General features: G+C 45.3%; 1 protein-coding gene across 11 annotated transcripts in view; it reads right to left on the reverse strand.

Annotated features, from left to right (window-relative positions):
- BLTP1 (bridge-like lipid transfer protein family member 1) overlaps nt 1-14,358 on the reverse strand; it is a 2,946,455-nt gene that overhangs the window by 313,235 nt on the left and 2,618,862 nt on the right. For all 11 annotated transcript variants that reach the window (XM_069631149.1, XM_069631145.1, XM_069631146.1 and 8 more), the window contains one exon: nt 11,721-11,860. In XM_069631149.1, coding sequence (XP_069487250.1) covers nt 11,721-11,860 — 140 coding nt within the window. The remainder of the gene's footprint in view (nt 1-11,720; nt 11,861-14,358) is intronic.

Consider the following 14,358-nt stretch of genomic DNA (forward strand, 5'->3'; position numbering starts at 1 on the left):
GCCGAGTCAACACTACCAGTATTTGTTTCAAAATAGTTAATGATCTCATCTCTTATGTCCTCTCGAAAGACCGGATCTTTGAGTGCCTCCGCTTGGAGGCGCCATGTCGGGATGCACGCCCTTGGGGGGCAGTATTGCCACCCGAGGACCAGGGGCGAGTGATCTGAGAGGACCCTCGCCTTAGATTCTATTTGAGTGCTCTCTGCCATTGCATCCGGCGTGGCAAAGACATAATCCAATCTCGTGTGTAGCTGCTGCGGGGCTGAGTTATGCGAATATTGCCTACCATTGGGATGTTTTGTTCTCCATACATCTACCAAGCCGAAATCATCTACTAACACCTGCAATGCTTTGGCCGCTGGGGTGGACCTGTCAATCCTGCTATCAGATCTGTCCACCTTGGGGTTCATTACACAATTGAAAACCCCGCCCCAAATAACCGCGTTTCCCACACACATACTAAGGTTGGTGCACAGAGACCTGAAGTATGCCGCCGTGTTATGGTTGGGGGCGTACGTATTTACAATGCATACCTCTTTATCCTCCACCAGCCCTCTCAATATAACCGTCCTCCTGTCAGTTTCTGCCACTTCCTGTAGTAGCTGAAACGGGACTTGCGGCGCCACCGAGACAAGCACTCCCCTAGCGTAAGCAGAGTACGACAAACCCACCACAATCCCTTTCCATTTTTTCCCCAACTAGCTCCAGCTTCTCACGCGTCAGATGTGTCTCCTGTAACAATGCAACATCTATCTTTTGCCTTTTCAAATACAGCATGACCTTATTCCTCTTCATATAACTGTCAAGTCCCCTGACATTCCACGTTAATATCCTGAGATCTCCCATAGCGCACTGATATCTTCCTCCCCCATTTCCAACCTAACCCTGGTCATGCTATGCAGATACAACCCTTCAGCTCTTCCATGTTTAGACTTAAACTCCCCAAAAATATGTACACCCCAAACTTCCCACCTCCGTTCCCTTCCGCCACCCAACCCTTCCCCAACAACGCCCCCTCCAACTGTTGCCCAGCTCCATCCCTGGATCTCAGGCACCTCCACATCTAGCCCTGTCCAGCACAAGCTTATGCTCGGGGCTCAGTAGGGTGAAGTCGCCCTAATGGCTACTTAACTATTAGTATTTCGGGGGTGGGTTGCTTCCATCCTATTGCTCCTATTTCCAAATTTATTACGCATTGTGTTAACCCTATGCAGCTTCCAATTACATTTTACCCACTATATTCCAGTCCATGTCGAGCACAAGGCCCGAATGCTATCCAGTGTTCAACCAGTCTCGCTTCCCGGTAAAATCCGGTACCCCCTCCCACTTACCCCCCAATGTCCGTGGCACCAGTTTTTCAGTCGTCCTGTTCCTGCCGGTCACGGTCCACTTCTTGTTCCGGGCATCCTTGCAGATCGAGCCACGTTACCACCTCCTCAGGAGTCTAAAAAAAAAGCACTCTGTTCTTATGTAGCACCTTCAGCTTTGCCGGGTACAGGACCATGTACTTGATGCCTGCTGCTCGCAGCCTCCTCTTGACGGCCACGTAGCTGTATCTTAGTCTCTGCACCAGCATCGTGTAATCCGGGTATGCTGTAATGTTGGCGGATGCTTTCTGTATGGTTCCGCCTTTACGAAAATATTCCAGTAACTTCTCCCTATCTCTATAGTTCAAGATCCTCGCGATGATAGGTCTCGGCGGAGCCCCAGGTCGTGGTTTCCTCATTAAGGCGCGGTGCGCCCGCTCAACCGTGAATCCCTGCGAAAGCTTGTCTGCTCCTATTTCTTGTAGGATCATGTTTTCCACGTAATTTGTAGGGTCTTGGCCCTCCTCCCCCTCCGGAAGGCCGACCACCCGTATGTTATTTCTCCTCGCTCTTCCTTCCGCTTCTTCCACCCGATTTTCAAGGTTGGCAACCTGCTGTTTGAGCACATGAACTTCCTTGGCATTATTTGTGCTGACATCAGTATTGGTCTTTACGGCACTTTCCAGCCCACTTGTTCTCTCCGCCAGCCCCCTGACATCTTGCCGTAACAGGGTAAGTTCAGTCCCTACCGCATCAATTTTGCTTTCCAGGGCTGTCCGTAAGTCCGCCATTGCCGTGCCCCACTTAGTGCTCAGCTCCGATATAGCCTCCAGGATCTGGTGCTTATCTTCTTCTGGTGCTTCTTCAGCAGTAGTCGCAGCCGCGCTCCGCTCCGATGTTGTAGGGGTCCTCTGCGTTTTCGCAAAGACCTCCATTGTGGGTTGTTTGGTCTTGGTTCTCAGACTTTTCACCGACATGATGCAACCTTGCCCACGTGTCTGGCTCCGGCCCGGTGCTGTTTAGTTGTTGTTCGAGTCGTTGGGGTCTCTGTATATCAACCTATACCAATTGTTGCACATGAAATTGTCATTCGGGTGGATTGTAACTTCCCGCGTCACAATTTACTCTCAGTGTCCGTGCCTGTTATCAGCAGGGTGCTGTCTCCTGCATCTCTGATGCTTCTTTCTGTTCTCTGCGCCTATCAGAGGCTGGTGGTACATACATGGTGCATATACCCACTTGCTGCATCTGCGAGCCGCAATGGTTGATCTAAGCAGCATATGCATCCCAATCCTTACGAGGCCGCTTCACGGTCCACCAGTGTAATCCTTTGTTCAGGATCGGTCGCCATTTTGTTTCGGACGGTACAGGTCTCGGTGTCACTTGTTTTATCCGTATTTGCTCTTCCACTCCTCGGTGCCGCTTTGGGATGTAATCCCTGCGTGCCCGTCGCTTCCAATCTATTGTGGGTACGCTGTCATTCCTCTTGTCCGTTCTGTGTATACATCGTCCCGGTTCAGTGGGAGCGCCGAGGACGTGCCGCCTATCTCATGGCCAGGTGGCCCGACGCTGTATACGTCCTCTCGTCAGCCCGGGCTATTTGTGAGCTTCTCTCAGGTAGTCGGCCGCTCACTGTTCCATCAGCTGCTGCACGCCTGCAGCCCATTCACTACCCGTCTGGCACCCAATTTCAAGTGCCGCCAAGGGTCTCTTTGTGTTGGCGCTCCGCCATCTTAGTATCAATTGCGCCGCTCCCGGATCAGGACACAAAGTAGCCTAACTCCCTCTGTTGTGTCCACTTTCTCCCGCCGATACGCTCATCTGCTGCCTGAGGTATTCACGCAGATACAGTATCTTTTTTTCTGCTGGAATCAGCCGTCAACACATGCATTTTGCTTCGGATCAATAAGTCAGATCACAGAGCTCCAAGGAATTGCAGCCTACTCCATGGCTGCTTGGCCACGCCCCCGTCATGATTATCCTTATGTAGACATTCTTCAGTCCACTAACGATAACAGGCCTTGAACAGGCTTTTCCTCGTGGATTCCGCCATAAGGTAGGCCCAACTACACAGACAAAGCTTCATCAAAGAATACCAGCGGTTTAGCGGTCAATGGTAGCTGTCGCCGCTAAAGCCGGTCGTCGAGCAGACAAAGATTTTTTTTTTGTAAAAATGATGTTCATTTTATAATTTTATCGTAGAAAAGTTGAAGAGATGATTTTTGAGGACTCCCTACACTAACGTGCAATAACAAATATGAAGATGGCCAAAAGGGAATCAGCTAAGGGGGATGTTCCGATTGGCAGTGTGCAGTATGACCCAAAAATGACCCTGATAGAGCATAAAAGGGACTGAAAGTTTCAGTTTAAGTGTAAACTGCTCTAGGTTACCGAGGATTCCCAGCCTGAAGAAAGGAATATTCACAGCATGTGTATCTATGAAAGATCCAGTGCTGAAGAATTTCTCTTTCAATGGATTGCTTTCTCCCCAAGATTCCTCATCTTGATAGACTCCCCAAGCAGTTAGAGGAAAGCAGAAAGTATTAAACAAGTAGGTTCTGCAGAAGAACTGCCCTACCAAAGCGTGCATCTACCCCGCGGGCAATATCCAAAGCATAATGCTTGGTGAACATATGCAAAGAAGGCCATGTGGCTGCAAGGCAAATGTCCTTAACAGGAACACCCCTTTCCAGGAAAGCTGAAACCCCTCTGGTTGAATGAGCTCTGATCCTTGGCGGAGGTTTTTGCCTGCCGACTGGTAACATTCAGATATACATAAAATAATCCACCGTTAAAGGGTTTGTTTTGTTATGGTGAGACCCTTGCGAGATAGAGAATGGGCTACGAACATCTGGTCTGTGTTCCGGAACTCAGATCTACGAGCAACGTAAAAACTCAAGGCTCTTTTTGGGTCAAGACGGTGAAAACGCTCCTCCTCTTTCAAGGGGTTTGGAGGGGGTAGAACACAGGGAAATCAATGGATTGCGAAAGGTGGAATTCAGAACCAACTTTTGGAAGGAAGCCAGTCCTGACTTTGAGAGAACCTTTTCTCTAAAATACGCAAAAATGTTTGGTTTGCAGCATAACGCCTGTAGTTCACCAACTCTCCTGGCTGACGTGATTGTAATCAAGAAGGCTGTTTTAAGGGATAACAGCATCAAGGAACAGGAATGCATAGGCTGAAATGAAGCCGCCATCAAAAAGGTCAAAACCAGATTAAGGTCCCAATCTGGAACAACAAAAGGGGTTGGCGGAAACATGTTAAGAAGGCCCTTCAGGAATTGGGCCATGACCGGAATAGTGAAGAAAGAGCCCTGCTCCGGGGTCCTTTTGAATACACACAAGGCCGCCAAATACCCTTTGACTGTGGTAACCCGAAGGCCTGCAGAGTGGTGACAGAAGGAACTCCATCACTGTAGTGGTGGGGCAAGTGATGGGGTCTATGTCACAGTCCCTGCACCATGCCTCAAATCTTCTCCACCTGTACATGTAGACGATCTGCGTGCAGCAAGCAACACCTCAAGTACCTCCTCTGAGAGGTCCCAGTTATCATACCTCACCCTCTCAAGAGCCACGCATGTAGGTTGAGGGACTTCGGGTCAGGTGGAGTAACTGACCTGACTGGGTCAGGCGATCTGGATGCCTAGACAACTGGTGAGTTGGGCAGCGGGCCAGATCCAAGAGATCGGAGTACCACATTCTCCTCGCCCAGTCCGGGGCGATCAAGATCATGGTTGCTCATAATTTCTTCAACCTCCTGAGAACCCAAGGAAGGAATTAAGGGAATCACAGTAAAAGTGCAGTGGAGAGGGAGGGTCCAATCCACCAGAAACGCATCCCCTAGTGCGCCGTTCGCTGGGAATTCCCTCGAGCAAAACTGTTTGCATTTCCTGTTGGTCTCTGTGGCAAACAGATCCACCAGTGCGGTACACCAGAGAAAGAAGACCTCTTCCAGGACTTCCTGACACACTTCCCACTCGTGTGAGATCGTGCTCTGCCTGCTCAGAGCATCTGCAAGACCATTCTCCGTCCCTGCCAGATGAACTGCAGGGACCGAGATCTTGTTCTCTGGCAACCAGAACCACAGTAGCATTGCCTCTGTGCAAAAGGCCATGAGATCTAAGAGGTCAAGAAAGGAAGCAGCTGGTAAAGTGGCGTGGTTGCGGAACAAATGTACCATCTGCGTATGCTTTCGGTTCTCTCTTCGGGTGTCTAGGACTGCTCCGATGAACTAGAGCCCCTGGACTGGTGTCACATGGGACTTCTTCAAGTTCAGGGAGAAGCCCAGCCTGTGCAGTAGCAGACAGGTGTCCTCCAAGTGAGACAAAACCTGCCCGTTGACTTGCCCCGGATCAGCCAGTTGTCCAGGTAAGGGAATATATGGACCCCAGATCTATTGAGGTGCACCCCGACTACCGCCATGAGATTGGTGAAGACCCTCAGAGTGCAGGTCAACACAGAGGGCAGCACTTTGAACTGATATTGCTTGTCCCCTCTGAGGGACATTAGGAACTTCCTGTGCTTTTGATGTATCGGCACATGGAAATAGTCATCCTGTAGGTCTATTGACACCAGCAAGTCCTGAAGTTCGAGAGCGTGGAAAATTTCTATCAACGTCACCATCCTGAACTTGTCTTTAATAAGGAACTTGCTCAATGACCCGAGGACCAGAATGGGATGGAGACCTCTTCCCTTCTTGGGCACCAGAAAATACTGGGAATACCAGCCTGACCCTCTCTGCTCGGGAGGTACCTCTTCCATGGCATCCTTTGACAACACGGCTGTCATTTCTTCCTGGAGCTCCTGCCCCGGGTTGGATTGGGGGGAATGGGGGTCTGTTTGGTGGTCTATTTTTAAGAAGAGCAGACAATAACCACACTGAATTGTTTGCAGGGTCCAGGCATCGGAGGTACTCTCCTGCCACTGGGGCCAATGCCCCGCCAACTGTCCACCAACTGTTAAGTAGTGGGAGGGGAAATCAAAGAGGCTTAGAGGGCATGGCCGACTCCGCAGCTTGGTCTCTAGAAGCGCCTCAGAACCTTCCGGGACACGAGAAACACTTCTGCCCCTGCCTGGCTTGTGGGAGCTGCGCACCGAAGAGAAGCAGAGAAGAAGTCGACTGCTGCAACTATCCCGCCCCGGTGAAGCCCTGCTGCAGTCCTAAGCTATCTACCCTTCGACGATCAGAGAAGATCCAGTCCAGAGTCTTCTTCCCTTGAGCTTGGTGGGCATAACCAGCTCATCTTTTACAGCCAGAGGATCCTCTCCGTGGTCGAAATTGATGCACACTGCTGTAGTGGTCCAGATAGCCATCTGAAGAGCCTCTCCTGTTTTTATGGAGCGCACCTTTTATTCACTGTCGCTGCTGCCGGCTTACTCCCTGTGTGGTGCAGACCCCTCCAGATGTCCTCCTTTCGGATCGAAGCTCCAGGAACCGAGGGTCTGCAGGAAACTACCAGGAACAATTGCCGTGGCACCAGCTTCTTCCTTGAATAAGGTACTGTGTTCTGCTCGAGGAATTTGGGTGAATCCCTATTCTTCGCCTCCAAGGCTTGCCCTTGTCTTCCCTCCTTCTTATAACTTTTGCTTCCTCTGTTGACAATATCTAAGTACTCCTGGCTATGCTGAACCGTGAACTATCTGACTGTGTGATCCTCGACAACAGGAACCCGGTTCCACTTGACACTGGCTCCGGCCTATTGACTTTTGAATTTCTGTCTGAGAGTGTTCTCCGATCCTGTCAGCCTTGACAAAAGTATTGCCTATGATGTTGCCCCCAACTCTCTCTGGGTATCTCAGGTGCTAAGTGTGTTTTTACCCCAATAACATTTCTTGCCGCGGATACGCGTTTCTTTAGTAAGACCGAACTGTCATTACTGTCAAAAAGTGATCGCAAGTGTATTCCCGGTAACGTCTTTTGTTTCATAACACCGGTCCGCTAAAATACATGGTACTTCCCTTGAAGTATACCGTACAAAGTGAATTGGTTAGTTGTAGTATATTTTACGTGTGGTTTTTGAATTAATATAAGTGTCGTGTTTATAACAAATGGTTTAAAAATAAATGTACTTATATTTTTTACCTGAAACCTTGAGTCAGTGTTTGCTTGAGTCACAGTAATTGTGGTCCCTTCGTGTAATCTCTGCTACTGCTCATACACTCTTGAGATAAGCCTGGCTACTGCACTACTGCTACCACTTTAACATAGAAGTACAGGCTTGTACCAAAGGTAAAACTTGTATTGCCACCTGTAGTCTTAATTGTGTGTAGTGGTCCCTAAGGGCACTGAACAGTATTCTGCCTAACACACCTATAGCCTCTGCCCCTGGAGGCAAACCAAAAGCAGGTTTGGCTGGCTGAGCAGCTAGGCCCAATGCTTTAGGGATAATTTAAGACTTGAATTTTTGTAAAGAGTCACCATCCTTTTGTCTAAAAGCTAATCTACCTCAAAAGGCATGTCCAGTAGTGGGTTTTGGAAATTAGGGAAAAACCCAGAGGATTTTTAAATAGGATTGCCTCCTCATAACTACCGCCGACCACATTGAGCGACCAAGACAGTCCGCAAGGTCCAAGCCCGTCTGCAATGACTGCTTGGCTACCTCCTTCCCATCCTCCACCAGCTGTATAATTTCGTCCTGCATAGCACCCTCTGGGGCATATTCTGCTACATCTTCAACAGCTTACCACCAACGGAAAGAATATTTCGCAAACCCGCAAGCTATGTTTGTGGCCTTGAGTGACATGCTGCCAGAAGTGAAAACTTACTAGGCCAAAGCGTCTAACTTCTTTCAAACAAATGAAATAATGAAAAAATACAGAAACATAAATATATCGGGTTTGGGGGTACAGGGTTAAAAAGTATGGGGGGTGGCTCGGGCGGTGTTAAAAGCATGGGGAAAACATTGGGTATATTTTATTTTCCGGTATTATTTCATTTGGTTTTTTTATTCGTTAAAATCACATGCAACCGGATGCCATGGGTCTGGTGGATATCGTGGCAGCTTGCACTACAAGCCCTTCTGGAGATAGGGTGTATAGAGAGGAAAGAAGGATCTCCTCTTGCCGGCCTGTACTTCACAGTGACATTGGCATTCACGGGGGGAGACGTGCAAGGGTGATGCCAGACTATGCTTAGTTTCTTTAGGTAGGGAAAGCTCACCTTAGCATAGGGCAAGTTAGGCCTTACACAATCCTGACATTTAAGTTAATAAAAGTGTTTGGTTTTGAACATTGAATCTGTTCTCTGTGTCTTGCTTCATGATGTCTTCACAAGGGGCAGCTGCTTTGAAATTTGACTGTAGAATCTTTTCAGGTATATTCAGAGAAGGGTTCAAGAGTTGTTAAGAAAGGTTATCTTCTCAAACGCCACACACAATTTGTCTTAATGTCAACTATGCCATGCGCTTGTATAATATATACATGGCGTCACATTGCACTAGGCAATGTGGTAGTAGGGCCTCACTGTCATCTGTGTGCTCTAGTTTCCAGCAATGTCATCTGTCATGCCATTGGTGATGACATCATTGAGTTCACAGGCTTCCCGACGGGGGCTCACAATTAAGATGGTTCAGATTCCAACACTTTCTGAATTTCAAGGGTTTTGTTGCATTAAGCTATCACCTTAACGTCACATCCACTAAAGTTAACCCACTGAATATCAAAGGTTTTGTTATGCTAAATTTCACATCACCTGTAGTAATAAAGTTTTTTACTTTTCATATCATCACATATGCCATATTCAAAATTATAAGAACATTTCTAAGCTTGGTTCCTTGGGATTTTCCTGATTATGGGTCTGTGGCTTTTGACCACTTTGCAATAATGAGGAAGAGGAACAAGACTGTTATTTCTAGTACGTTTTAGCAGACATTTTGAAAAGTGTTTTTCTGTGGTTCCCCCATGACCTTGCAAAAACGAATTGTGAGATTTTCCCGCAAGAACAATCATTTTCAAGTTATCACAAAGAAACCTCTTCCAAGAAATCACTGTTGGAAAAAAGGCACACCACTTGTGCACAAGATTTTTGCAAAAATCTCATTGATACTTGCGAGAAAACAAAAATGCATTAAAACATATTATCTCAAGCCCTCACAAACTTAAAATGTGCCCATATTCTACAAATTACTCTCCCCACAACCATCCAGAATGCTAAATGCTGCAATCCCCATCCAAATATAATTTTAAACACATTCATAGTCCTGTGCCGCATTTCAAAAAGTCAAATTCTTGCAATAACATCACTTTTCTCGCAGAAAGACGAAAACAAACAGAAGGCAATAGCATTCTCTAGCCCACCACAAACTCACACACTTCTCAATTGCTGCTGTTTCACCCTCTCCACAGCCACGCAGGCAAAATCACATTCACACTGTATGATTTTAAGTGTGCTGTTATTGCCCATTCTTACATGAATATGTCCAAGAACGCCTTGCATCAATGAAGAAAATGGTGCCAATTCATTTCTGAAAAGTCTCAGTGGCTGTAATGCATCATGGAGATATCCAAAAGGTTTTGCTACTAGGGCACCCCCCGCTCTCTGGCAAATTTTTAAAAGAGGAACTAGGGGGATTTCTACCAAACCAACCAAAGGTCATACCTGCACCGCTTTCTGCAGCGCCTGAAGCAAATGTATATCAAATCTGTCCAGCATTTTGGAATTTGTGCAAGTTTAAGGCCTTTGCATTTTCCCAATGAGAAAACCAATGCAAAAAGTAAAAAAAAAAACACTTTTCTGGCTTTAGAACGTTTACACCATTGGACATATTTGCACCAAACTTTACAGTTATTAGGGGCCTGGGCCAAAATAAATATTTTTGGAGAATTCCACACAGATGCATCTATGAAGTCAAAAGTTTTTAACCACAGAATTTTCGCAAAGTCAATGGATCACCTAACTATAGGGTGAATAGCATTGCCCGATAAAGGCGTCTGCAATCTTTGGCTATGTAAATGTTTTGGACTAATACTAGCAACAGCACTTGTTAGCAGAGTCAATGGTGAGAGATCATGGGAGTCAAAGTCCAAAATATCTGGAGTGCTGAAGGTTGCAGGCCCTGCCCTATATAACATATGTATCCCCTAAAAAAAGTATTGTTTTGCTACAAGGCATATAGGGGATTGGGTGGTGGTGGTGGTGGTGGTGAGCTCTTTCCTGCTCCGTCTGACTATGACTATGCTCCCCTCTCTCACAGGAGAGGAAACCCTTTTTTGACCATTATTGATGGAAACTGCCCTTTGCACCGGCTCAAATTTCTGACCATGACCAGACCCCTTCACTTCTGGCTAAGTGGTGAATCATGATCATTGTACAGGCACATGTACAAAGTTTTAGTCAGAATTGGGATGCTGCACTTATTAGACGGAAGTATGCAGATCATGGATGGATGCGATGGTAAGAGAAATTAAATCAAAATTATAAAACCTGCTTTTAGAGCTAATGATTTTCGATTCAACTAGCTTCCTGGGATATCTAGCATTTAAACATAGTTTAGATCCTGAGACCTACCTTATTTACATGTTTGATAGCTCCTCTAGAGCGCTATGTATTGTACAACTATTCTGTAAATGGTCTCGGAGTTACCCACATGTTTTTCCTTTCAGCCCCACCGTAGAAGAATATGATATGAATTTCATGCTAATATGCATGACATATGCAAAATTGCATGCAAGATGGCTTTTCCTGATCTTTCTAAAATAGCATGCATTCTCTGCAGCGGACACTTATGCCTTATGCAAAATGACCAAACAAGAGGATGTTATATTTAAAGTTTAAAGCTTCTTGAATAAGGCTTGGCGGATAGTATTTTAAATATGTGCCATTTCATTCTTGTACTCCTTATTTACGAAATTATGATATGGCTGCACACTGTTGATAACCATGCATGCTCATTCCTACAGCTTATGATTTTATTGTCTCACATTTTTATTAAACTGTTTCTTTTATTGTACTTTTATGGGCTATGTCCGAAATAAATTTGATTGACTGACTGACAAAGGCCCCCAAAAGTTTAATCATCTTGTAATACACTCTAGACAGGGAGTCCGTTCCCTCCGGGTCTCATCAACTTTATAAAATACAAACAGTTCATAAAACCTGGTATCATCAATCTATCACAAGTAATGTCAATTGAAATATTTAGAATAGTATATATATATATATATATATATTACATTTTTGGGAAAGATCAAAGGCTGAGCCATCCTACCACGTTCAGAGACCAAGTTAAACAAGAGTACAGAGTTCTTCAGAAGAAATATAGGTCAACTATGTATATTTAGCACTTTGTTCAAAACTGTGCCCAGATTGCGTTTCTTCAACAATCACAGAAATACAACGACACCCATATGTTCTTTCATTTGGTCTGGAATCCCAGTAGGGCTTTACATTCTGGCCATACACAGTGCAACTCTTACCTGAACTCGCACATAGACAACCACATCCACAGGGAAAGAAGAATAAGCAGATGTTGATGAAGATACCAATGATGTTGTTGACTCTTCCATTTGGTCTTGTAGGTCAAACTGTCCAATGTCATCATCTTGTGAGCTAATAGCTGTTAATAATACATTAATACAAATATATTAAACAATAATACAAATATATAGTTTAATACAAGTCAAGTGTTCCTCCTTTAGAAAAATAACTGCCGTATGTGGCTGGCCAAATTACTTACCTTCAGTAGTGTTTTTTTCTGATGGATAGAATGTCCGTCCTATGCATTTCTTATCTTTTCAAACTGCTAGAGCAGAATATATCTGGAAATCGTCAGACAATTACATTTGTTTTGTCACAGTGACAATGGTTCCACAGTTGTGGCAAGTGAGGTCCAGGATATATATTTGGAGCCTTGTGTCTTCCCTTGATCAGTTCCACCCAACTGTCCTCTGTTCACAGAGTTCAAAGGAATGGCAGAAGTGACAGGAATTTACACAACAAATATGATGGCAAGTGATCACGGTTTCAAATGAAGAGGTATATAAGGGAAGATCAATTAGGAATCTGTGGAAAGTAGACCATATTCCCATATTCATCAGCAAGCCAATTTGTTCTTTTAATGCAAGGGTCTGCAACCTGTGGCTGTCTCTATGTTTTTGACTAGAGATGTGATAATCCCTCAGCACTGACAGGGCTGATGGGCGTTGCATTCCAAAAGATCTGAGAGCCGAAAGTTTCAGATCCCTGTTTTAATGGGCTCCATGCCATAAACTTGTAGAGCAAAATAAAGTGCATCTTAATATCAACATCATAATACTGAAAGTCAAAATAATGAATTTCTATGAATATATTCCACCTGGTCATTTCAATGCGTCTCCATTTACAATCTCAGTTTTTACCTTTTGCCCAATATTTGTTTCCACAAGTAGCTCAGTTTGTGTAGCACAAACAGACTCAAACATTGGCCTGTAACTGCCCCTAAGCTTCTTACTCACCCCCTCAGCCTTACACTATCTAAGCCAACACTTTATTTTTTGCAGACATGATTTACTAAAAAACCTCCAACACAGTATAAGGAGCAGGTGGTTTAAAGATGATCACAAATTGCTTTATGAAGGATCAACCAAAATATGTCTCACCTGTGTGAAAAACCAGAGGGTGATTCACAACATAGTCCCCAGGATCCCATACTCAGGTGGCCAGGGAAAGGCCATCGCTTTCGGATCCTGACAAGCGAGGGAGGATCATCTGGGTAAGGGGCCCTCAAGGAGTGGGGAAGAAACACCTGATGGGCGAAACATAGTATCCCCCTAATTTCACAACCCATCTAACCCCTATCACTGTGTATTTTATGGGAAACAACAGCTCCCACAATTCCTCCCCACGTTACATTGGCAATACTAATGAGCCGAGGAAGATGAGGAATAAGGTCAGGCAGATTACCTCCACTTACTTGTACTGGCTCTGTCCCTGTAATGAGGCCAAGCATGTAATCCTAACTATATACACTTGCCACTTGCTAATACTCCCATTCAGATGAATAAAAGGTGGAAAGCACAAGCACACTCAGAGAGGCTGGGTACGAGATGGAACAGCTCTTTCGGGGCTGATTCGAACCAGGAGATAGAAGTCCGAAGGCCAAGGGGCGGATCTGAAGTTACGAAGATCGAGAGAGAGAGCCAGGCGAGAATCCCTTTTGGGAAGCCATAAGGGTTCCAAGACTGAAACCAACAGAGCGGAAGAAAGAAACGTTCAAGGTACTTGAAAGCAGCCTGTGTCCCTGCCGGGTGAACGACCGAGTTGGGGACGAGCAGAGGAGGCACTGGAAACGGCCTTGACTGCTGCATGAAGAGCATTGATGTAAAGAAGGCTGATTAACAACCAGTGAGTTATCGAAGGCATCAAAAGTCCTGTTTGTGTTGAAAGCAAAAGTAACCGTAACTCAAAAGTTGATGGTTGCGTGCATGCCGATAAAACCCGTAATTGAAAGGACAATTGTTGAATTTTAAGAGGAATGGATGCAAAGTAACAGATTGGTTCTGCAAAGTGAAATCTCACATGCGAAAGTCTCTGTAAAATGTTCAGAGTTGATTGGGAACCAAAGACAAGAAAGCAATAGCGATCCCGAAAGAAAGTTGAATGAGTGAAAAGCAAAGTATGTGAACTTTGAATAGTTTTGTTAGGTTTTCTTAGTATAGGACTATTTATGTTGACTAGACTGACTGGGACTGTTTTGTCATTTACTTAATGGTCGAGATTACTCCCATTCTAGATTAGGGCCTGTTATGAATTCTACCAACCCAACCAAATTACCAAATTAAGGTTTTCGAAACTTGTATCCATTGTGTATGTGTCTACTATTGATACGATGCCTTCCTTACATAAACTAAATGTACTGCACTCAAAGTGCAACTGTATATTTATGACAAGGTGGACGAAACCTAAGGAAGTGATTGAACTGCCAGAAGCTTCAAGCCCAAGCCAGAACTGTTAAATTGTACCAGTAAGCCAAAGTGTGCAAGACTGAAAGAACTGTGCCATCCACCTATACTTTTTAGGAAACTCTCTAGACTTAGCGGTGCTGAATGTGGGGAAGGCATTTGTTATTTAAAGCCA

This window comes from Ambystoma mexicanum, chromosome 6q, assembly GCF_040938575.1.
Source record: "Ambystoma mexicanum isolate Mex_15411 chromosome 6q, UKY_AmexF1_1, whole genome shotgun sequence".
NCBI classification, from domain to species: domain Eukaryota; kingdom Metazoa; phylum Chordata; class Amphibia; order Caudata; family Ambystomatidae; genus Ambystoma; species Ambystoma mexicanum.